The sequence below is a fragment of the Cervus canadensis genome, chromosome X (genome assembly GCF_019320065.1).
Source record: "Cervus canadensis isolate Bull #8, Minnesota chromosome X, ASM1932006v1, whole genome shotgun sequence".
Taxonomy (NCBI): domain Eukaryota; kingdom Metazoa; phylum Chordata; class Mammalia; order Artiodactyla; family Cervidae; genus Cervus; species Cervus canadensis.
The window spans coordinates 145,060,862-145,085,083 of record NC_057419.1 but is presented as its reverse complement, the minus strand read 5'-3'; the positions used below and the strand labels follow the sequence as shown (position 1 = coordinate 145,085,083).

Sequence of the window (24,222 nt, the reverse complement as noted above, 5' to 3'; positions counted from 1 at the left end):
TTGGACACAAGTTAGAGACAGAACAACAACAACAACGTTCTGGTATTATATCTTAATATATAAATGTAACTATAAAACTGAGAAAATATTCCAAAATCAATTCTGAATGGCAGTACACAAATTTCTTATTCTCCCACTTCTTACATTGTCTTCACTTATGTTGTACTCCTTGAATATCTGGATCTCAGAACCTCCCCTCCAACTGGAAGATGAATGCAGTATTAGGAAGTGAACAAGCTAAAACTAAAGTCAAAGACAGCACAGTAGCTCAGTTTTATTTTCCACATTTAACAACGACCAAACAAACTATGTGGACCCTGAGCCCACAAGCAGCAGCACAGGCACAAGATGAAGCCCGATCAAACTACTGCAGAAAGCAATGCCCTCGGGAAGGACACTTGAGACTAAGGCACATAGGCTAGTTTTAAGGCATTCTTCTGTGCTGAGACTGAGGAAAAAGGCGGGGCACGAAGTTCTGCAAGGTCCACATCACCAGGGAAATCTGCTCCAGACAGAAGTCGACAGCCATGTGGAGCAGGGCATGGTCTTCAGCAGTCAAACGGCTAAAAGGGAGGGAAAATGAAATTCATGTTCATGCCAAGAAGAAGGAAGAGGAACATGTCCTCCCTCTGTCTCCGCACACCGAGAAGCCCAGACCACCATACTTTTCCTCTAGGCTTAACCCTCCATTATGGCTCCTTCTGGGCTGAGACTGGTCACCACCCACCACTCCCTCCCTCACCCCAGACCCCTTTAGAACTGACAGAACCAACATGCGGCCATTAACGTAGAGCTGCCTCTGAACCGGCCATCGCAGTTGAGTACGTCGAGTCAGGATGTGGCGTGCGTTGTCCGCCTCTGCGCGTGATGAGAAAGGCACACCGAAGGTGCTGGTGGAGATATGGTTAAGGCACCATCCACACTAGTCATTTTGGCTGTACGTCAGGCTCCCTGCTCGCGGAGACCTGCCTTCTCCCTTACGGCCACCGCCCAACACCCTGGCTATTACCACCCGACCCTCTGGTTCCCTTCAGATTGCTTTTCCTCACCACCTTCCCCTGGCAGTCAGGCCACCCCTGACCCATACCCTCCAGCCCCCCAGAGTACCCTCCCCCTACACTTTAGGCCCCACCATCTGCTACCCCTAAACAACCCCTGGCCCACACCCCAACTTGTGCGGCCACTTGGCCCACTAGGGCTCCTGGAATAGGATACAACTGGAAGACTCGATTACTCACAACTCCGGCTCCGGGTGCTGTGTCTCCACCAAGCCCTGGTCTGTGGGGTGCCCCCGGGATCTGCGGAATGGCAGCGGCTGCGCCACCTGACTCTCCGGCAGTGCTGGGGTCTCTGGGATCAGCCATGTCGCCGGAGCCAGCAGGGACTCCTCGACTGACGGCATCTCCAGGGCCAGCTGGGTCGCCAGGGCCATGGCGGCCACCAGCACCACCTGGCACACCTTGGCCACCATGTGCTGTGCCCGTTGCAGAGGCCACGGCACCTGCGTCTTCATCAGCTGCCCTCATGGCTCCTCCACCGTGTGCCTTGGACTCCATCTTGAACCGCTCTCCCCTGCCCTCCGTGGCGGGAAAGTCTGAACCGTCCCTACTAATCACAGCCCTGTAATGCGACCTGCAACTCAGCATAGGCAGAGCGCCTGCGCACACACACCCTGGTCCTGCCTCACGATTGGTTCCCACCGACCGTTGGTTCCCGCGATGACTGCAGGCTCTCGGGCAAGGGGCTCTCCCTGCTGAAGTTTCATGCCGTTCGCGTGCCATGTCTCCCCAATGCGCGTGCGCAGACGCACACCCACGTGGTCTGGGCCCTCTGTGTCAGCCCTGCCTCGGACCCGGAAGCCCGGTAAACTGCTCAGCCGTGAGGCCTCTGGGTGGCGCTCCACCCTTTAGTGTGGGGGCAGCTTCTCAGTGCGCATGCTCAAACAGACCCCGCCCCACTCCTCAGGGCCCCTGACTGTTTCCACTCCAAGCCTGCAAACCCCAAGTGAGCCCCGGTCCCTGTGCACCTCCAAGTCTGTGTTGCTGCCAGCCTGGCGTCGCTCACAGGTGACCATCCTGCTGAGCGCAGGTCCTTGTCATCGACTCCCAGAAGGGAGTCGGGAACCCCTGGGTCAGGGCCGGTCTGTCCCTCTGGTGTCTCACACATAGCTCATGTGCATGTATGTGCGTCTGTGTGCGTGAGCGCATGGGCAGGTGCATGCACATGGGCAGGTGCATGCACATGGGCGTGTGCATGGGTGTGTTTGTGAGAGAGAGCACGTGCACAGATTCATGCACATAGGCGTTTGATTGTGCATATCTGTGTGTGTGCCCGAGAGAGTGCCCTTACACAGGTGCCTTCCCATCGGCATGTGCATGTGTCTGTGTGTGGAGGTGCTTGCACACGGGCATATATGTATTCTCACGAGAGAGTGTGTGGTCAGGTGCATGCACATGGGAGGGTCCCTGTGTACATGTGTGTATGTGTGTGTGTGTGTGTGTGCGTGTCAAAGAGAGCATGGTTGAGTTGCATTCACATGGGCATGTGTGTCTGTGTGTATGCCTGCACAGGTGCCTTCACATGGGAGTGGGGTGGCCTGGCCCTGGAGGCATGATACCGGGGATGCAGAGCCTGCTGTGCCTGCCCACCTGAGGCGGGGCCTGCTGTTGTGCTCACTGGGGATGGCATGGGGCTGGGCTGCCTGGGGCTCCAGGCACACAGGCTGCAGGCACTCCAGGCTGTGGGCTTGCCCAGGGCCCCTCAGAAGCACCAGAGTAACTGGCTAGACTCAAGGACTGGGGGAAGGGCAATGTTCCCCTGGACACTGCCCAGTCTCTTGCCCTCTCCCGTCCCTGGTCCCCACCCCCTGGCTGGAGAATCCTCTCAGCCCTCAAATCCAAGGCCAGCAGCATTCCCCCACCCCTATTGCAAGGAGAGGTGCGGGCAGTGCCTGCTCACGGGTGGGGCATGCCTGTCCCACCTTCCCACCCACCCAGTTTCTCTCCATTCTGGCTCCCAGTCAGTGTGGGTAGACCCTGTCTAATGCCTGTGTCTCTCCCCTGCTCTGTGGCCTTGAGGACCCCAGCAGGGAGCCTGGACACATCTCTCCCTCAGGGGCCCACTGTCAGGTTGGGGGGACATTTGTAAGGGTAGTCATGCTCTAGAAGGGGGCTCACTAACTACGATGGACTAGAGGGCAAGGGGCTAAGCCACAGGACCCACCAGCGTCCTTCCTCTGAACACTGTTCATCTACACCTATGCTCTTAATCCGTAGTGATAGCTAACACTTGCTACAGTCCATATGATGTTTCATATGTTTTCCATATTTTCTTCTATCGAGTCAGTTTTCAGACAGTATTGCCATGTTCGCATCCAGTCTCCCATGATGCAGGTCTCCTCCACACAAATCACACACACCCACTCTCTCCCCAACACCAGCGGCTCAAAGTGTTGTGCATTTTGGTTTCTGCATTTCTCAAAATATGATGACCGTAGTGCTCCAGCAGGCACTGGGCTTAAGTTGGGTCTGAATGGTGAGATCTGCAAATGAAAATGATAGTGCCAATGACAAATAATGTGTGTGACAAGAGAGTGACAGAAGTATGAAGGAAAGACACTGTATGATAGAATGAGTTTCTCAGAGAGTTTACCACTGTGACAGGTGCATGGTTTTGAGTGAGTGTGACAGAGGGAATGTGTGATTGGGACAGGGATTTAAAAGGACAGAATGCGACGGGAAGAAACTAAGATGCAGTGATAGCAGTAGTGAGCGCCCAAGATGATAGATGATAACTTAACGTGTACGGAGAATGGTGAACAGTGCTGCCGGATTCGTGGTCTCCAAAGGAGAACTTTTAATTCTGGAACCAAGAGACGCAGTTTCAGTCACTCAGTGCTTTGTGTAGTAGAAATTTTATTAAAGTGAAAGGGATAGAAAAGGCTTCTGACATAGATATCAGAACGGAGTAGAAAGAGTACCCGGTTTGTTAGTTTAAGCAGAGCATTATATACGCTTCTGCTAGCTGCTGAGAATAGGTAAAAGGATGACTCAAGGCTACGAAAATGTTGCCCAGACCCTTTCCCATAACATACATCCCAGGATGATATCAGCAGGATATTAACCAGAAGAAATGGGTTAACCCAGAGCTCAAGGCCATGGAAGTTTTACCCAGACCTTCTCCCATAACATAGGTTCTGAGCTCAAAAAAAAAAAAAAAAAGCATGTCCTTGAGCAAGAGATTCTGCTGCCTACCAGGCCTCCGTGTCTAAGGAAAAAGAATGTGAAAAAGAAAGACTGTTCACTTCCTCCCTAAAGAGCCTTGGTCTCCCTAGCAACCTGATGAAAATAACTCTCTCAGAGATACCATGAGAGCATAAGTGTGTGGCCCACAGAGTGTCAGAGAGAGAGAGAGTCTAGGAGAGATCGGGTGTAGGGTTAGGGTTAGGGATAAGTGTGATGGAAAAGGCATTATAGAGTGACACGGGAATATGCCAGAAAGAGTGTGTGTGACAGATAATCTGACACAGTATGAGAAAGCAAATCTGAGAGATAATGTGTACGGAAGAAAATGGGTCTGTCACACATGGCAGAGTGTGACAGGGAATGAAGCGGACCATGGGAGGCAGCAGCCTGGGAAAGTGGATCAATCCTCGGGGCCCATGTTTTCCTGAGGCCGGCCATCCCCAGGTCTCCGCCAGTCTGGAGGAAGTCAGCAACTTGACTTGGCTCAGATGCCCAAGCCATGTTCTTCCCAATCAGTTTCATCAGTAATAAAGCTGATATTTAGGTTGAAACACATGCAAGGGGGATGTGTCAGAGGCTGCAGATGGTAAACTGGACCTGTTTGAAAGGAGTGGTAGGAGACACACAGCAGGCATGAGTGGGTGGTGTCAGTGAACTCCTAGGGGAAATGATTCAGGTGGTCCAGTTGTAAAGCCACACTCTTTTCCTTTCAGGCTTTCGAAAGACAGGTAATGCTTGTGTAAAGAATCTGCCTGCCAACACAAGAGACAGAAAAGACACAGGTTCAATCCCTGGGTGGGCAAATCCCCTGGAGAAGGAAATGGGAACCCACCCCAGTATTCTTTCCTGGAAAATCCCTTGGATGGAGGTGCCAGGTGGGGTCCAGTTCATTGGTAGCAAGTATCAGACACGATTTAGCCCACACACACATATACCAATATACTTTTAATCCAGGAGAAAGCAGAGGTTAGAGAAGTGGTTACAGTTCAGGACAGAGCAAGATAAAACATGAGGAGGACTTCCCATGGGTTTCAGTGGACGGGAATCCACCTGTCAGTGCAAGGGACATGGTTCAATGCCTGGTCCGGGAAGATCCAACATGCCACGGAGCAACTGAGCCCATGTCCCACAACTACTGAGCCTGTGCTAGAGCCCATGTTCTGCAGTAAGAGAAGGCACCACAATGAGAAGCCTGTGCTCAGCAACTAGAGTGTAGGTGCCCCTGGCAACAACTAGAGAAAGCCCGTGTGCATCAATGAAAAATGAGAACAGGCAAAAATATATAAACAAAGTGACCGTGATGAGAGGAGAGCAGGCCAGTTTCTCCGAGTAAAGGGCAGTGTGGACCTGGGTTATGGATCCTGTTCGAAAGCCAAGTGGGAAGTAAAGCCTCACAGTCGCTTACAGATGACGAAATGAGCTCTCTGTCTCAGACTCCCTGTGGGTGCTACAAAGGGGGAGCAGTGAGCAGACATTGTTGCAGTTTTAGTTGTAGGTTTAGCACATATTAATAGATTTTCACCATCATCCCTGGAGAAAAAGCATGTCAGGGCAGAACCAGATTCACATGCGTACGTAGAGTAGGTGTGGTCACTCTGGTTAGACATGTGTGAGGAAAGCCCATAGAATGTACTGAGCAACGGTCTAGCATGATGACTTCTGCTGTCCGCCATGCCACAAGTGTAAGCTCATGAATTAACAACCAGACCCACCTGAGGGTCTGACATTAGGACAGAAGGAGAGACAGTGGGACATCTAGGTGGCTCTGACTCCCGCCTCCACACACAAAACTGTGTGGACACTCTCATACACTCCCACTGAGGGTACTGATCACAGTTTTCCAGGAGCGGAAATGCTGGCATTCAGGGATGTGCAGGCTTCACTGGATTCAGTCGTGCCAGGCTGCTATCTGGCACGCAGCAACCATCTCCACTCCTACCGCATCCTGCGACCTTTGAGGGTTTCCTCTTCTGTAACTAGCCTATTTGCATCCTTTGCCCATTTCCACAAATTGCAATTATACTTACCTACTTGAAGATCATAAGATATTAAAAATATTTGTATTTTCTTTATTTAATCTGTTATGGGCTTCAACCAATGTTTAGGAAGTACTTCCCCACTCCTAGCTCACAAGGATATTTTCTTACATTTTCTATAGTAGTTTTATTTCTTCAATAACTCAAGGAACAATTTTTTTTGGACACCATTCCAGGCCTCTGTGGACGCTCCAGTCCAGCCAGAAACGAAAAACAATCAAGAAACGAAAAACAACTACACTAGGTAGCCTATAGGAAGGTGGTGAGAACTCTGGCCTGAAGTGCAGCTGGAGAAAAGAGAACCATCACTTGGAGGAGTAGTTTTCCATTTTCAACCGGGTGGTCAGGGTCAGCTTCTTTGTGAATCAGAGACTGAGTGAAGACTTGAGGGAGGTTTGGGAGTGTGAGGAGACCAGTGTGGCTGGAGCAGAGTGGGTGAAGAGGAGAGCAGCAGGACAGGGCCCGAGAGCTTACAGGGAGGGGCTAGATGTGTAGGCCTCAGGGGACATGCTGAGGGCTTGTGCTCAGAGTGAAGAGGGAGGTGGTGGAGGGTGGCTGTGGGTTGGATTGTGTCCCCAGGAAAAGATGTTGAAATCCCAAGCCCTGGCACCTGTGAATGTGACAAAATCATGACATTTTGAAAAATTCACTGTGGTTTTACTGTTTCATTTCTGGCATTAATAAAAGTTATAAGGAAGAATAAGTGCCCTTTTATATAAATAATGACCTCTGATAAAAACTCGGAACACGTTTTGAAGGCTGAGTGATGAAAATAGACTTCCCTGCTGTTTTCATATACAATAGGCCTATCCTGAATCACATGGAATGCCCCTCATCCATGTTCTTTGCTGCAAGCCATTCAGTAGGTGGCTGGAACAAGCATTGCTTCTGGTCAGCCGACCATGTCTTTTTTCTGCGCCAGAAACTAGCTTCAGTAGTTGACAGTAAAATCAACAGCCCTGCCAGATACCACAGATAAAGGTGACCTTCGGTACTGACATTAAAAAGCAACAGCAGGGGTCTGTTGTGCCCTCACCTCTCTTCTCCCCATGGCTGATGCTCCCAGCTGCCCTGGGTGCCGGGTCAGCAGCGTCTTTAGGCCATGATGTAAGGCAGAGACAACCAGAGTAGTTGAGGCTCAGGTTTGGGGGAACCAGGCCAAAGGCACAGACCCTACGGCCAAGGGGAATCCTGGTGCTGAGACAAAGGAGGAGAAGCCACGTGAACTTCCTCACTGTGGTCAAGGAACAGGCCGATTACCACGAACGATTTTTCCTGACACTGCAGACCTAGCCCCCGATCTAAAGAAGGGTATTTTGGCCCACAACGCTAACCTGAGATGCTAGGGCCAGGGAACCTAACCTGAAGGTCTCTGAGCCCCAGGCCCCTTGAACACAGGCCCCTTTACTCCACCAGGCACCTCCCTAACTTTCCAGCTTTCTACTTTATTTTCTTTGATCTTAAATTGCATTTATTATTATTTCTTTAATTGTGCCATTTGTTTTTATAAATTTAGTTTTCACTTTCTGAGACAGAGTGGCACTGTGCAGGCTGGAGCAGGGGGTCTGATGAGAGAGAGAGCTGAGACAGAGACCCCTTCCACATGGGCACCTCACTGACGGCAGATGGGGCACTGGAGGGCCGAAGGGACAGGATGGCCTTTCCAATCAAGGCTGCCAGTCACTGGAACTCCACAAGGCTGATCGTGAACCCAATCCCACTCTGGCACCACACACGGACATCACTTCCTGGGAGACCTCCATGGAGAAGGCAGGGCAATCCATGGGGTGTGTCCCTCCATTTGGCTTCTGTCCAGCACTGTGTTCTCATGGTGTGTTTCATGGTCAAAACCTCTTATTTGAATGAGTTTTAGCCTCTGTTTACTTTCACACAAAATAACACTACCTAATTGTTTTATATCTGTCTTGAAATTTTAAATATTTCCATTTCTTTGGTCTTCAACATGAGTTTTAACTCATTTTCATACTCTATGGTGATAGAAGTCAGAATACTGATTATCTCTATTGGGAAGAGGCAGGAAGTAAAACAAATTTGTAAATTATACTGTATTATAGAAGGTGATGAGTGGTGTGGGAAAGAACCGCATGAAGAGGATTGGCTGCCCACTGGGCTGTGGGGAGGGTGGCTGCAGGAGGAAGTTGGGTGAGAATATGAGACCTGAGCAGACTCAGAGATGAGGAAGGTGGCCAGGAGCTATACTTGAGAGGGTAGTCAAGGCAGGGAGAACAGACTATGCAAAAGCACTAATTCCTAAGAAAACCTGGAATGTTGAGTGTGCAGCCAAGAGGCCAGTGTGGTTGGCATGGAGTGAGCAAGAGTGAGCATAGCAGAGGAGGTACAGAGGCAATGTGGGTTCACAGATGAGAATATGGGGCCTTTCTGGTCAGTAGAAGGACCTCTGGCTTATTCTGAGCGAGAATAAAGCTAGTGAAGGGAACTGAACAGGGGAGACATAAATGGCTTACATTTTGAAAGGAAGGATCACTGTAGCCATTAGAGCTGCTGGGTGCTGGCAGGTGAGATAACTCTTATCACTGTCACCCCCAGGACCATTGCCACCATCCCCAGCAGCAGCACGTGCCTTCCTCAGGTCCACGGGGGCAGAGCTCTCCTGGTTCTGTCATGGCAGACTCTGTTCATGCATATGGAGGAGCAGGACCGGGTCTCCCCTGCCACTGGCTTCAAAGATCCCCTTAAAACAGGCCAAAATATATGAAGCTCAGGCTGTGAAAAACCTGGGCATCAGGCCAGGGAGGATCAGCAGTGATCTCTGGGAGCCGAGACATGGAAGAGATGAGCTGTGCAGCTGCCCCAGCTTGCTATCTACACAGACTGCCCAGGCCATGTCCAGCCAGCCCCCTGGGTGTCGAGGGGGGGTTGCAGAGCACAGGCTATTGGAGCTGGCAGGCGGCAGACCAGAGAGGAGAGGGCGGCAGAGGGAGGAGAGAACCCTGCACATGGGCAGAGAGTCTGCTGGAGCCATAGCAGAAACTCTTCATTCAGGTGACATCATATACAGGACTCAGAGGGATCTTCTCTCAAACTCCCACCAATCAAACCTTAATGCAAGACTCAACAGGATCAAAGTGTTTCTAAGTAAGTAAACAACATTACATTTTTTAAAGTTGTGGAATATACCTAGGGAAAAATATACCTAGCACCCAAGGAAAAGAGTATGCCCAGAATCAGAAATATCCAAACCATTATGAGGAGAGAAATCAATGGATAAAAGGCATCTCAATTGGAAAGGAAAAAGTAAAAGTATCCACAGACAACATAACTGTTTATGCAGGTAATCATATGGAATCTACAAAATATTGACAAGAACTAATCAGTGAATTTAGCAAACTAAGTTTTTTATTTTAGTACAAAACCAAGCCAATATGTGTTGGGCAAGGATGTTGGGAATCCAGCAATTGGGAAGCAGGAATATTTTTTGAGAGAACATGTGATCAAGAATCTTTTTTTTTTTTTTAAGAGACTCTGTTTCCTCTCCATCTTTTGTTTTGCTGCATCTCACGGCCTGTAGGATGTTAGTTCCCTGACATGGGACCAAAGCCGTGCCTCCTGCAGTGGAAGCCTGGAGTCCTGACCACTGGACCACCAGGGAATTCCCTGTGTTCCAGAGTCTTTAAAAAGAAATAGAGAAATAAACATTTAGGTCAATATTTCTAACTTTTGGAATATATTAATACTTTCAGGAAATAACCATTAATGGAAAGAACTATATACATGAATTCCACTGAATCATTAACCAAAGTAATGAAAAAATTGTCAACAACTGGCAGAGTCCCTGGTGTTGGGAAAGTTTGAGGGCAGAAGGAGAAGAGGATGTCAGAGGATGAGATGGCTGGATGGCATTAGAGATGTAATGAACATGAGCTTGGGCAAACTCTGGGGGATGGTGAGGGACAGAGAGGCCTGGCAAGCTGCAGTCCACGGGGTTGCAGAGTCAGACACGACTGGGCAACTGAACAACAAAAACAGCTGCCCAAGCCACGTTCTTCCCAATCAGTTTCATCAGTAATACAGCTGATATTTAGGTTGAAACACATGCAAGGGGGATGTGTCAAAGGCTGCAGACACTAAGCTGGACCTGTGTGAAAGGAGAGGTAAGGGACACACTGCAGGTGTGAGTGGGTGGTGTCAGTGAACTCCTTGTAGAGGAAATGATTCAGGTGGTCCAGCTTATGAAGCCACACACTTTCTTTCAGCACCTTCCAAAACACAGGTGCTGCTAGTGGTAAAGGATCCGACTGCCAAGGCAGGAGACACAACAGACACAGGTTCAGTCCCTGGGTGGGGAAGATCCCCTGGAGAAGGAAATGGGAACCCACTCCAGTATTCTTGCCTGGAAAATCCCATGGACTGGGAGCCTGGCGGGTTCCAGTTCATGGGTCACAAAGAGTCAGACATGATTGATCCCCCACACACATATACACATATATGTTTAATCCAGGAGAAAGCAGAGGTTAGAATAGTGGTTACAGTTCAGGACAGAGTGAGAGAAAACATGTGGAGGACTTCCTTGGGGGTTCAGTGGACAAGAATTCACCTGCCAATACAACAGACATTGCTTTGATGCCTGGTCTGAGAAGATCCAACATGCCACGGAGCGACTGAGCCCACGCCCCACACCTACTGAGCCTGTGCTCTAGAGCCCATGTTCTGCAATCAGAGAAGTGACCATGATGAGAAGCCTGTGCCCAGCAACTAGAATTTAGACCCCACTCCCTACAACTAGAGAAAGCTTGGGCACAGCAAGGAAGACCCAACACATACAAAAATAAATCAATAAAATCAACAGGAGGGAGGAGAGCAGGCCATCTTCTCTGAGTAAAGGGCAGGGCAGAACTGGGCCAGGGATCCTGTACAAAAACCAAGTGGGAAATAAAGCCTTGCAGTTGCTTACAGATGACTAAATGAGCTCTCTGTCCCAGTCTTCCTGTGGGTGCTGCAAGGTGGGAGGCATGAGGAGGTATTGTTATAGTTTCAGTTGTAAGTTTAGCAGATATTAATATGTTTCTGCCATCATTCCTGGAGAGAAACTGTGTCAGGGCAGATATAGAATCCCATGAGAATGCAGAGAGTAGGTGTGGACACTCTGGTCAGACATGTGGGAGGAAAGCCCAAAGGGTTTTCCTTAGACAAAGGGTCTATGGCTCTGACTCTCGCTTCCACAGATGACACCGTGAGGACACCCTCAGACACTCCCACTGAGGGGACTGGTCACAGTTTCCCAGAAGCAGAAATGCTGGAGTTCAAGGATGTGCAGGCTTCACTGGATGCAGTCATACCAGGCTGCTCCCTGCTATAGCTGCACCCATCTCCATTCCTACCATATCCTGCGACCTTTGGGGTTTTTCTCTTCTACAACTAGCCTGTTTGTGTCCTTTGTCCATTTCTACAAATTGTAATTGCCCTTAGTTTCTTGATGATTATAAGATATTAAAAATATTTGTATATTCTTGATATTAATCTTTTATGGGCTTGAAACAATGTTTAGGAAGTACTTCCCCACTCTTATCTCACAAGGATATTTTCTCATACCTTTCCATAATAGTTTTATTTATTTGGCAATTCAAGGAACATTTTTTGTTGGACACCATTTCTGGTCTCCATGGAGGTTACAGTCTGGTTGGGAGAGACTGCCAATAAATGAAAAAACACGGGACAACAAGATGGCAGAGGAATAGGTGGACATGGAGTACATCTCTCGCCATGGATACATCAGAAATACACCTTGAGACACAGAAGTGCATGCAGAACACCAGCTGAGAGCTGACAGGAGTGCCTGACCAGCAGGAAAGAATATATGGAACCCCACAAAACTCGGGAGGCAGAAGGAACTAGTGGGAAAAACAGGAGTGTTTGTAGGACTAGAACTAAACTCAGTGGGTGGGAGAACTGAAGAAGGGGTCTGATCCCCACATCAGGGCAATTGTCTGAGTCAGAGGAGAAACATTTAAGGCTGGGAGTGAAACAGCTGATCTGTGGCAACCTAAACGGAATGAGAATCAGAGAGTCCTTGCTTGAGCCATAGATAGCCCTGAGAAGAACACAGGTCCCCTGAAAGCTGCAGTGGCTGGGAGCTGGAATTTAGGGTTTGTGGAACAATCCCAGGGCAAGGGCTGCTGTTGACTGCAGAGAGATGGATAGAGGGGGTGTGAGGGAGGAGATTGTGGTGGGAAATGCCTGTGGAGGAAAGCCAAGCAGCCATGGAAGCAAGCTGATACTGCAGAGTCCAGGGACGGGGTGGAGCCATCACCATAGCCTCACTCTCCCTGTACACCAGCATCAACAACTAAACAATAGAGAGGCTGGCTCATCAAACGCCTGATGCACCAAACTACAGAGTAGGACCCCACCCAGGGTGCCCCTTTAAGTGCCTCATGTGCCAACCTACAGAATATGATCAAAGCCAGGGACTCCCTTCTATGTGTCTGACGTGTCAAACAAGAGAAGGACCCCAGGCAAGGGAGGTCTCAGTGGGCAGAACTACAAAGACTGGCCAAAGAGGCCTTCTGATTGCCAGCTACAAAAGGCTCGAACAAAGACTCAGAAAGGGCCATGACCAGTAATGGCATAACCATGCCCCAACCAGTCATGCTGAAGAAGCTGAAGTTTAACAGTTCTATAAAGACCTACAAGACCTTCTAGAACTAACACCCGAAAAAGATGTCCTTTTCATTATAAGGGGTTTGAATGCAAAAGCAGGAAGTCAAGTGATACCTGAAGTAACAGGGCAATTTGGCTTTGGGGCACAGAATGAAGCAGGGCAAAGGCTAATAGAGTTTTGCCAAGAGAACACACTGGTCATAGCGAACACCCTCTTCCAACAAAACAGGAGGAAACTCTACACATGGACATCACCAGATGGTCAATACCAAATCAGATTGATTATATTCTTTGTAGCCAGAGATGGAAAAGCTCTACACAGTCCAGAGAAACAGGACTGGGAGCTGACTGTGGCTAAGATCATGAACTCCTTATTTTCAAATTCAGACTTCAATTGAAGAAAGTAGGGAAAACCACTAGGCCATTGAGGTATGACCTAAACCAAATCCCTTACGATTATACAGTGGAACTGACAGATAGATTCAAGGGATTAAATCTGATAGACAGAGTGTCTGAAGAACTATGGATGCAGGTTCCTGACATTGTACAGGAGGCAGAGATCAAGACCATCCACAAGAAAAAGAGGCAAAATGGTTGTCTGCGAAGGCCTTACAAATAGCTGAGAAAAGAAGAGTAGCTAAAGGAAAAGGTGAAAAGGAAAGCAATAGTACCCATTTGAATGCAGAGTTCCAAAGAATAACAAGGAGAGATAAGAAACACTTTCTCACTGATCAATGCAAAGAAATAGCAGAAAAAAATAGAATTGGAAAGACTAGAGATCTCTTCAACAAAATTAGAGATACCAAGGCAACACTTCATGCAAAGATGGGCTCAATAAAGGTCAGAAATGCTAAGGACTTAACAGAAGCAGAAGATATTAAGAAGAGGTGGCAAGAATACACAGAAGAACTGTACAAAGAAGAGCTTCACGACCCAGATAATCATGATGGTGGGATCACTCACCTAGAGCCAGACATCCTAGAATGGGAAGTCCAGTGGGCCTTAGGAAGCATCACTAAGAACAAAGCTAGTGGAAATGATGGAATTCCAGTTGAGCTCAAACCGGAAAAGATGATGCTGTGAAAATGCTGCACTTAATATGGCAGCAAATTTGGATATTTCAAAAAAATTTTTGGAAAAAACGTTTTGCAAAATATTTGGAAAACTGTGTGACTACTGGACTGGAAAAGGTCAGTTTTCATTCCAATCCCAAAGAAAGGCAATGCCAAAGAATGTTCAAACTACTGAACAAATGGACTTGTCTCAAACGCTAGCAAAGTAATGCTCTAAATTCTCCAACTGAGGCTTTAACATTACATGAAATGTGAGCTTCCAGACGTTCAAGCTACATTTAGAAAAGGCAAAGGAACCAACATCCGTTGGATCATCCAAGAAGCAAGAGAGTTCCAGAAAAACATCTACTTCTGCTTTATTGACTACACTAAAGCCTTTGACTCTGTGGATCACAAGAAACTGTGGAAAATTCCTAAAGTGATGGGAATACCAAGACACCTAACCTGCCTCCTGAGAAATCTGTATACCGGTCAAGAAGCAACAGTTAGAATTGGGCATGGAACAACAGACTGGTTCCAAATCGGGAAAGGAGTATGTCAAGGCTGTATATTGTCACCCTGCTTGTTTAACTTACATGCAGAGTACATCATATGAAATGCTGTGCTGGATGAAGCACAAGGTGGAATCAAGATTGCTGGGAGAAATATCAGTAACCTCAGATATATAGATGACACCACTTTTATGGCAGAAATTGAAGAATTGAAGAGCCTCTTGATGAAAGTGAAACAGGAGGGTGAAAAAATTGGCTTAAAACTCAACATTCAGAAAACTAAGATCATGGCATCAGGTCCCATCACTTCATGGCAAATAAATGGGAAGCAATGGAAACAGTGAAAGCCTTTAGTTTTTTGGGCTCCAAGGTTACAGCAGATGGTGACTGCAGCCATGAAATTAAAAGCCACTTACTCCTTGCAAGAAAATCTAAGACTAACTTAGACAGCATACTAAAAAGCAAAGCCATTACTTTGCCAACAAATGTCCATCTAGTCAAAGCTATGGTTTTTCCAGTAGTCATGTATGGATGTGAGAGTTGGACCATAAAGAAAGCTGAGCGCTGAAGCATTGATGCTTTTGAACTATCATGTTGGAGAAGACTCTTGAGAGTCCCTTGGACTGCAAGGAGATCCAACCAGTCCATCCTAAAGAAAATCAGTCCTGAGTGTTCATTGGAAGGACTGATGCTGAAGCTGAATCTCCAATACTTTGGCCACCTGATGTGAAGAACTAACTCATTGGAAAAGACCCTGATGCTGGGAAAGATTGAAGGCAGGAGGAGCAGGGGATGACAGAGGATCAGAGTGTTGGATGGCATCATTGACTCGATGGACATGAGGTTGAGTATGCTCTGGGAGTTGGTGATACACAGGGTATTGGGGGGTACTGGAGTCCATGGGGTTGCAAATAGTTGGACATGACTGAGTGACTGAACTGCAATGAGGGCCATAACTCCTGGGGCAGAGGCAGTCCGTGTCCCTGCACACTTTGTGCTGCCAGGGTCCCCACAAGACAAGCAGCTGTGCCACCTTCACACTCAACTATCACTGGGGCAGAGCAGCCACAGGCAAAAAGATCTTGTGTCTGTGGGCGCAGGGCCTCTTCGGTCATGCTCAACTCTTTCTGACCTTGTAGACTGTGGTTTGTCAGGCTTCTCTGTCAGGGGGGTTCTCCAGATAAGAATACTGGCACGTATTGGCCAATACTGGTTTCCATATGCTTCTAGAGCAGTAGATATCCTGCTGCCCTAGCCGCCAACTCCCCTGAGTACCTGGTGCTGCCAGAACCCTTGAAACCCAGGCAGCTGCACAACGTCCACACCTGGCCCTCACGGGGGCAAACCCAAGTCCTTCAAGGCAGCCTCAGGAGAAAACCCCAGTGGATGACCCACATGCAGAGGTGGAAGTAAAACGGTAATTAAAAGTCAGGGGCAGTGTGGCTAAGCAAGAAGATCCAAAACCTTCCCACCAGCTCTACAAGCTGCATATTAAGTCCACACGATTAACTAGGCAGACTCTGTGTCTATGGAATATATAAAAAGACATTGAGAGCGCCCACAAAAGAAAACACACTGGTTCTGATAGCTGTGGACATTGGAGGCAAGAACACACAGATTCACACAAGAACATGCAAGAATACACAGTAGGACCAGCTTAGAATCTGAGCTGCCGCCACAACAGGTCCAGAGATCAGCACAGTGTCGGAGGGCATCCTAGGGAGGTGAGGTGAACTGTGATTCCCAGCGAGGGAAATGGCTCTGAGCATTGATTCAAGAAAAACGTTTATTATTCTTATGTTTTCACTTGCTCTGTAGATGCTTTTGGATTTTTTTTTCCTTTTGTTTTCACCCTCTGTTGTAGTTGATTTTATTGACACTATGAAATCTAATTAAGCTTTTGAGCTTTTTTTGTTTGTTTGATTTCCTCAGTCACACTTTTATTGTTGTTATAAACCTCTTCCTCTCCATTGGGCTTTTGCAGTTCTGTGGAATTTTCCTTTTTTTTCTGTCTTTTTTTAGTTTAATTTTTAAACTTATTAATATTTTTTCTACATTTATTTATTTCTTTGCTTTTCCTAACATTCTCTTCCCATGTGCTCTCCACAGCCAGGAACATCCAGAGAGATTCAAAGAGTTAAGTAGAGAAGAGAAGGGGGAGGGAGGAGATAGAGGTGACCTGGGGGAGAAAGGTGAGAATCAAAAGGGGAGTGAGCAATCAAGCCAGTAATCACACCCCTAAGTGAAAATGGATACTGAAGATTAGATTCTTAAAAGTACAGAATTGATAACAAATACCAAAAAACAAAGATGAAAAATCTAGAGTAGAGGTTAGACTCTCAAAAATACAATATTAAAAATACAACAAAGACCAATCACAAAAATTATAATATATATATGAAATTTTATTTAAAACAGGGTCCTTTTTTTGCAGGTTAATAGTAGGTTATAAATAAGAAAATTTAAAAAGTAATAAAGAGCTTAACAATAAAAAATTGGTTCAAAAATGATAATAGTAAAAATATATCTAGGAATTTCTCTGGAGCTGTTGGGGGCAATGTGGGGTCTGTTCAGTTTCAGATAGTTCCTTGTTCCAGCTTACACTTCTTCTCAAGGTATGCAGGCCCCTCCAATGCTTAGTCAATGCTAACTACAGGGTTTTAATCTGTTGCTCCTGTCACTTCCAGCGTGGTTCCCTCTTTTTTGTTTATTTTGGCTTCCTCTGTTTGCAAGTCTCTTCAGTGTCTAATTTCCACCCTGACACAAGGGGGCAAAAGTGGTCACTTATTTAGGCTCACTTGTTCAGTTGTGTTGAGAACACAGCAAACAAACACCAGTGGCGTGTGTGGGGAGTGCTCGCAGTGTATGCACCACACTGGGTTTGCCCCAGCTCACCATGGCATGTGCTTTCCCAGTCTACAGTGCTCAGGATCCAGGTTGCTCTGCAGGGGAACTGTGCAAAGCAGGCCCTGTGTTTTATGCACTTCCCAGGCCTGAGCTGCTCAGGTTCAGGTTCTTGGGTACTGCACAGGGGCACAGACTTGGCTGGGCGTGCGTTTTGTGCCCTCCCCAGGTCTGAGCAGCTCAGGCCACCTGGTGCTTGGCAAGCACACTGTCCCAGGTGGCCCATACATCTTAATCACCTCCCCGGTCCTGGTGCCTTGGTTTCCCGGGTGCACCGTGAGAGCACCATCTCAGGTGTGCCGTGTGTCTCCTCTGGGGATCTGATCTCAGGCTGTTACCCTCTTGGCAGATGTCAACTGTCCAGGATCCCAGAAAGACATGGTAGCAACTGGGAGCCTGCTCACAGTCTGGTGGAGGATGCCATCTCTGGGACCGAGATGGCCCCTCGCCTTCCGGCTATGGCAGTCACACGCCTGCTTCTCTGCCTCCAGCGGGCAAGGGGCTAGCCCACAGCCAGCCAGCTCTCCTTTGGAGATTGCTCAGTCCTTTGTTCTGTGAGCGGGCCAGGCTGTACCTTAGGTTAGAGCCTTTGGCAGGAGTTCTCTCTCTCTCTCTTTTTTATCTTTGTCTATCCTACAGTTGGGGTTGCTATCTCATGTTAGCTCCCTCAGACTGTCTTCAGGGCATTCAGGCCCAGTCCTTACCCTAAGCAGGAAACCCACACCTCCCTATCCAGCCCCCACTCGCTGATGGAGGATGTGATCGTCTGGGCTATTCTCCGCTGGGAGTTTCAGTTAGGCACCTATTCTGTGGTTTTCTTTTACTTTCTCCTGGTTATGTTGCCCTCTGAGATTCCAAGCTCCCCACAGATCTGGCAGTGAGAGGGTTTCCCACTGATTGGAAACTTCTCCTCCTTCACGAATCCCTCCCCAGGACGGGTCTCTTTTGCCTCTCTTTTTGTCTGTTATATTTTGTCCTACCTCTTTTCAAATAGAATTGGCTGCCTTTCTGGGTGCCTGGTGTCCTCTGCCAGGGTTCAGAAGTTGTTTCATGGAATTTCTTCAGCATTCACATGATCTTTTGATGAACTTTTGGGGGAGAAAAATGGTCTCCTAGTCCTATTCCTCTGCCATTTTGGGACCACCCCAGTACATTATTTTTAACACAGGATGCAAGAATGTACAATGGAACAAAGACAGCAGCTTCAATAAATGGTGCTGGGAAAACTGGACAGCTACATGTGAAACTAGACTAGAAACTATTATAAAACTCTTAGAGGAAAACACAGGCAGAACACTCTATGACATAAATCAAAGCAAGATCCACTATGACCCATTTCCTAGAGTAACAGAAATAAAAACAAAGGTAAACAAGTGGGGCCTGATTAAAGTTAAAAGTTGGTAATGCTTCTGGATTGTCAGTCTTGTCCCATAGATACACAGCTCCAGTAATGGATATGTAGAATAAGCTATGAAATTAGGCTGTGTTAGTCTTTTTATTTGTGAATAGTCATAATTTTTCAGGCTATCATCAGGCATCTGTTCTCATATAAATTTGAATATCAGCTCATCAAGGACTTCCCTGGTTGTCCAATGTTTGGGACTCTATCTGCCAATGCAAGAAGCATGGATTCGATCCCTGCTCTGGGAAGATCCCACAAGCTGAATTGCCACTAAGCCCAAGCACGACAACCGCTGAGCCTGTGCTCTAGAGCCCACCAGCTGCAACTACTGAAGCTGGAGTGCCTAGAGCCTGTGCTCTGGAACAAGAGAAGTTGCACAATGAGAAGCTTATCTGCTGCAACTAGAGCGTAGCCCCCACTTACCACAACTAAAAAGACCCCATGTGTGCAGCAGCAAAGACCCAGACAAGCCAAAATTACATAAACAAACAAACAAATGAATCTTTTAAAACAGAGCCTGCCTCACAATGTAAGGGACATCATTTCTATCTCTGGTCAGGGAACTAAGATCCTACATGCAGTGGAGCAACTACTGAGCCTGGGCATCGCAACCGGAGTGTCTGTGCACTGCAACAAAAGATCTCGTGTGACACTGTGATGTTTCAGCATTCCCCAAATAAGACCTGATGGGGCAAAAGAAAGAAAGTATTTGTTTAACAAATCAAAGCTCACCAATTTCTACAAAAATGGTGCTGGGAAAACTGGACAGCTACATGGAAAAGAATGAAATTAGAACACTTCCTAAAACCATACAGAAGGATAAAGTAAAAATGGATTAAAGACCTAAATGGAAGACCAGAAACTATTATCCAACTCTTAGAGGAAATCATAGGCATAAATCAAAGCAAGATCCACTATGACCCACCTCCTAGAGTAACAGAAATAAAAGCAAAAGTAAACAGTTGAGAACTGATGAAACTTAAGAACTTTTGCACAGCAAAAGAAACACTAAGCAAGATGAAAAGACAACCCTCAGAATGGGAGAAAATAATAGCAAATGAAACAGCTGACAAAAGACTAATTTCTGAAATGTAGAAGCACCACATACAATTCAATACCAGAAAAATAAACAATCCAATCAAAAAATGGAAAAAAAGACCTAAACAGACATTTCTCCAAAGACATACAGATTGGTCACAAACACATAAGATGCTCAACATTGCTCATTAATGGAGACATGCAAATCAACACTTTAATGACATATCACCTCACACCAGCCAGAATGGCCATCATCAAAAAGTCTACCAACAATTAATGCTGGAGAGGGTGTGGAGAAAAGGGAACGCTGTTGCACAGTTGGTGGGAATGTAAATTGATATAGCTTCCATGGAAGACAGTATGGAGATTCCTTAAAAAACTAGGAATAAAATCAACATATGACCCAGCAATCCAACTCCTATGCATATACCCTGAGGAAACCAAAGCTGAAAAAGAGACATGAATCCCATTGTTCATTGCAACATTATTTACAATAGCTAGAACATGGAAGCAACCTAGATGTCCATGGGCAGATGAATGGATAAAAAATTTGTGGTACATTTGCACAATGGAATATTATGCAGCCATTAAAAATGCTTTTGAGTCAGTTCTAATGAGGTGTATGAACCTAGAACCTATTATACATAGTGAAGTAATTCAGAAAGAGAAAGATGAATATCATATTCTAATGCATATAAACAGAATATAGAAAAATGGTACTGAAGAATTTACTTACAGTGCAACAATGGAAATACAGACACAGAGAATAGACTTGTGGACATGGGAAGGGGAGGAAAGGAGGAGATGCATGGAAAGAGTAACATGGAAATTTGTATTACCGTACATAAAATAACCAATGGGAATTGGCTGTATGGTTCAGGAAAGTCAAACAGGGCCTCTGTATCAATCTAGAGGAGTGAGATGGGGAGGGAGGTGGGAGGGAAGTTCAAAAGGGAGGGGATATATGTACACCTATGGCTGGTTCATGCTGAGGTTTGACAAAAAACAACAAAATTCTATTAAGCAATTATCCTTCAATAAAAAATACCATTTAAAATGTCAAAAGAAATGAAATGAAAAAACTACATTAGGTAGACTACGGGAAGGTGGTGAGAAGCCTGGCTGGAAGTGCAGCCGGAGAAGCAGAGGGAGCGCTTGGAGGAGTGGTTTTCCATTTTCAACCGGGTGGTCCGGGTCGGCTTTGTTGTGAAGCAGAGACTGAGTGAACCTGGAGGAGGTTTGGGAGCGTGAGACTAGCGTGGCCAGAGCAGAGTGGGAGAAGAGGAGAGCAGCAGGACAGGGGGCCGAGAGCTGACAGGGACTGGATGTGGAGGCCTCAGGGGACATGCTGAGGGCTTGTGCTCAGAGTGAAGTGGGAGGTGGTGGAGGGTGGCTGTGGGTTGGATTGTGTCCACCCGAAAAAGATGTTGCAGTCTCAACCCCTCGAGCCTGTGGATGTGACTTGATTTGGAAATAGGGTTTTGCAGATATACTTAGTTAAGATGAGGTCACACTGTGTTATGGTGGCCCTAATCCGATGACTGGTACATTGATAAGAAAGCCATGTGGACACACACACAGAGGCTGTGTGAAGACACAGGAAGAGTTGGAGTGAAGTGTCTACAAGGCAGACAAGGCCACGCGCTGCTGGCCACTACCAGAAGCTATGAGAGAGACCTGGAACTGACTCTCCCTCAGTGCCATCAGAATCAATCAGCCTGCCAACACCAGTCTCAGACTCCCTGCCTCCTGAACTGTGAGAGAATAAATTTCTCTTGTCTGAAGGCATCTCCTATGTGGTACTTTATGATGGAAGCCCTAGAAAACTCATACAATTTTCATCAGAGTAGTAATATCATCTGACTGGTATTTTTGATTGGTGAAGACTGGGTTCATATTGTTCTTTTTGTTCTTCACACTTATTGATATTGACTTCAAACGTGAAAGACTTGCATACTGAAAGGTCACAAAGTTCTCATCTGAGTCCTTAACTTTTTATCCTTTTAGCTTTTGCCTGTAGAACCCTGAGAGTTTGAACGTAAACATGTTTGTGAATGACGGAAGGTAAGAACACAAGGAAATGCAGGTTTGTTTTTCCCCGTATGGATATTCCACAATTGTTCAACAAAAGACTATCCTCCCCCCATTGAATTATCTAAACTCCTCTACCGAATATCCATTGACCGCATACATATGTCTGGAGATGCTTCTGGATGGTCTTTCCTGTCCCATGGAGCCACAGCTCTGGTGCTGGACATGTAGAGTAAGCCATGAAATTAGGCTGTTATTCTTTTTATTTGTGCATAGTCACAATTCTTCAGGCTATCACTGGGCTTCAGTTCCCACATAAATTTCAATATCAGCTCATCAGGGACTTCTCTGGTTGTCCAGTGGTTGAGACCCTACCTGCCAATGCAGGGGACGCAGGTTCGATCCCTGCCCCGGGAAGATCCCACAAGCTGAAACGCCACTAAGCCAGAGCACCATAACTGCTGAACCTGTGCTCTAGAGCTCATGTTCTGCAATAAGAGAAGTGACTGCAATGAGAAGCCAGTGCACAGCAAGTAGAGTGTAGCCCCCACTCCCTACAACTAGTGAAAGCTTGGGCACAGCAAGGAAGACCCAACACATGCAAAAATAAATCGATAAAATCAACAGGAGGGGAGGAGATCAGGCAAGCTTCTCTGAGTAAAAGGCAGTGTAGAGCTGGTCTAGGGATCTTATATGAAAACCAAGTGGGAAACAAAGCCTTGCAGTTGATTACAGATGTTTAAATGAGCTCTCTGTCTCAGTCTTTCTGTGGGTGCTACAAAGGGGGAGCCATGAGCAGACGTTGTTACAGTTTTAGTTGTACGTTTAGCAGATATTCATAGTTTTTTGCCATCATCCCTGGTAAACAACTGTTTCAGTGAAGATCCAGAGTCACATGGGTACGTAGAGTTGGTGTGGACACTTTGGTCAGACATGTGGCAGGAAAGGCCAAAGAACGTACCAAGCAAGGGTCTAGTGTGTTGACTTCTGCTGTTGTCCATCCCACAAGTGGAAACTAATGAGTTAACCAGACCCACCTAAGGGTCTAACATTAGGGCAGGAGGATAGTGAGTGGACATCTAGGTGGCTCTGACTCCCACCTCCACAGGCCACACCTATTTGTATCCTTTGCCCATTTCCACAAATTGCAACTGCACTTTCCTTCTTGATGATCATGGGATATTAAAAATATTTGTATATTCTTTATATTAATCTTTTATGGGCTTAAAACAATATTTAGGAAGTACGCCCCCAATGGTAGCTCACAAGGATATTTTCTTACATCTCTCTAAAATAGTTTTGTGTATTCGGTAACTCTAGGAACATTTTTCGCTGGATACCATTACAAGTCTCCATGGAGGTTCCAGTCTAGCCATGAGAGACTGTCAAGAAACCAAAAAACATGGGAGAATAAGATGACAGAGGAATAGGTGGACATGGAGTATATCTCTCTCCATGGATACATTAGAAATACACCTTCAGACACAGAAGTGCATGCAGAACACCGGCTGAGAGCTGACAGGAGTACCTGACCAGTGGGAAAGAATATATCAAACCTCGCAAAACTCAGTAGGAAGAATGAAATAGTGGGAAAAACAGGAGTGTTAGTAGGAATAGAACTGCCCTCAGTGGGTGGGGGAACTGATGGATAGGACCTATACCACATCGAGGCAAATGTCTGAGTGAGAGGAGAAACATTAAGACTGGGAGTGAAACAGCTGATCTGTGTTGCAGCCTAAATGGAATGAGAATCAGACAGTCTTTGCCGCAGCCATAGATAGCCCAAACGGACGCAGGTCCCCTGGAAGGCACAGTGGCTGCGAGCTGGAATTTAGGGATTGTGGAACAATCCCAGGGTGAGGGCTGTTATTGACTGTGGAGAGGGGATGTGAGGGAGGAGACTGTGGTGGGAAATGACTGTGGAGAAAGTTGAGCAGCCATGGAAGCAAGGTGATACTTCTGAGTCACACAGGTAACCATAGCCTTTCTCTCCCCACCCGCCAGCATCCAGTGGTGAACAATAGAGAAGCTCACCCATCAAACGCGATTCACCGAACTATAGAGTAGGACCCCACCCAGGGTCCCATTTAACGTGCCTGATCAACAGAGGAGGACCCCACCCAGGGTGCCCCTTTAAGTGCCTGATGTGTGAAACAACAGAGAAGGACCCCAGGCACAGGAGTCCTCTAAGTGCCTAAACGGGCAGAGCTACAGAGAAAGACCGGCCAAAGAGACCTTCTGATCGTCAGATACAAGAGGCTCGCAAAAACACTCATATAGAGCCATGACCAGTAATGACATAACCGTGCCCTAACCAGTAATGCTGAAGGAGCTGAAGTTGAATAGTTCTATGAAGACCTATAA

At 46.8% G+C, this 24,222-nt stretch overlaps 1 protein-coding gene across 6 annotated transcripts; it reads right to left on the bottom strand.

The window, feature by feature from the left end:
* Positions 1–254: 254 nt before the first annotated feature.
* LOC122435854 (cancer/testis antigen 1-like) lies at positions 255–1,695 on the bottom strand. 6 transcript variants are annotated; one of them, XM_043459942.1, is made up of 3 exons: positions 1,239–1,695; positions 770–890; positions 255–563 (listed from the first exon to the last, which is right to left on the bottom strand). In XM_043459942.1, the coding sequence occupies exons 1-2, from the start codon at positions 1,644–1,646 to the stop codon at positions 783–785; spliced, it is 516 nt and encodes a 171-aa protein (XP_043315877.1). In that variant the 5' UTR covers positions 1,647–1,695; the 3' UTR covers positions 255–563; positions 770–782. The 6 variants fall into 6 exon arrangements, with proteins under 6 accessions (XP_043315877.1, XP_043315876.1, XP_043315872.1 ...); XM_043459941.1 differs by having other exon boundaries at positions 774–890; positions 1,239–1,694; XM_043459937.1 differs by having other exon boundaries at positions 774–890; positions 1,216–1,693.
* Between the last annotated feature and the right edge of the window lie 22,527 nt (positions 1,696–24,222).

Excerpts from the sequence above, each read along its gene's own strand:
- LOC122435854 (XM_043459936.1), bottom strand. The coding sequence starts at position 1,646 with ATGCTGAGTTGCAGGTCGCATTACAGGGCTGTGATTAGTAGGGACGGT. Across the intron at positions 891-1,215 it reads AGTAATCGAGTCTTCCAGTT|CACCTTCGGTGTGCCTTTCT; the intron begins GTATCCTATTCC and ends TATCTCCACCAG. Across the intron at positions 564-764 it reads AATGGCCGCATGTTGGTTCT|CCGTTTGACTGCTGAAGACC; the intron begins GTCAGTTCTAAA and ends CCTCCCTTTTAG.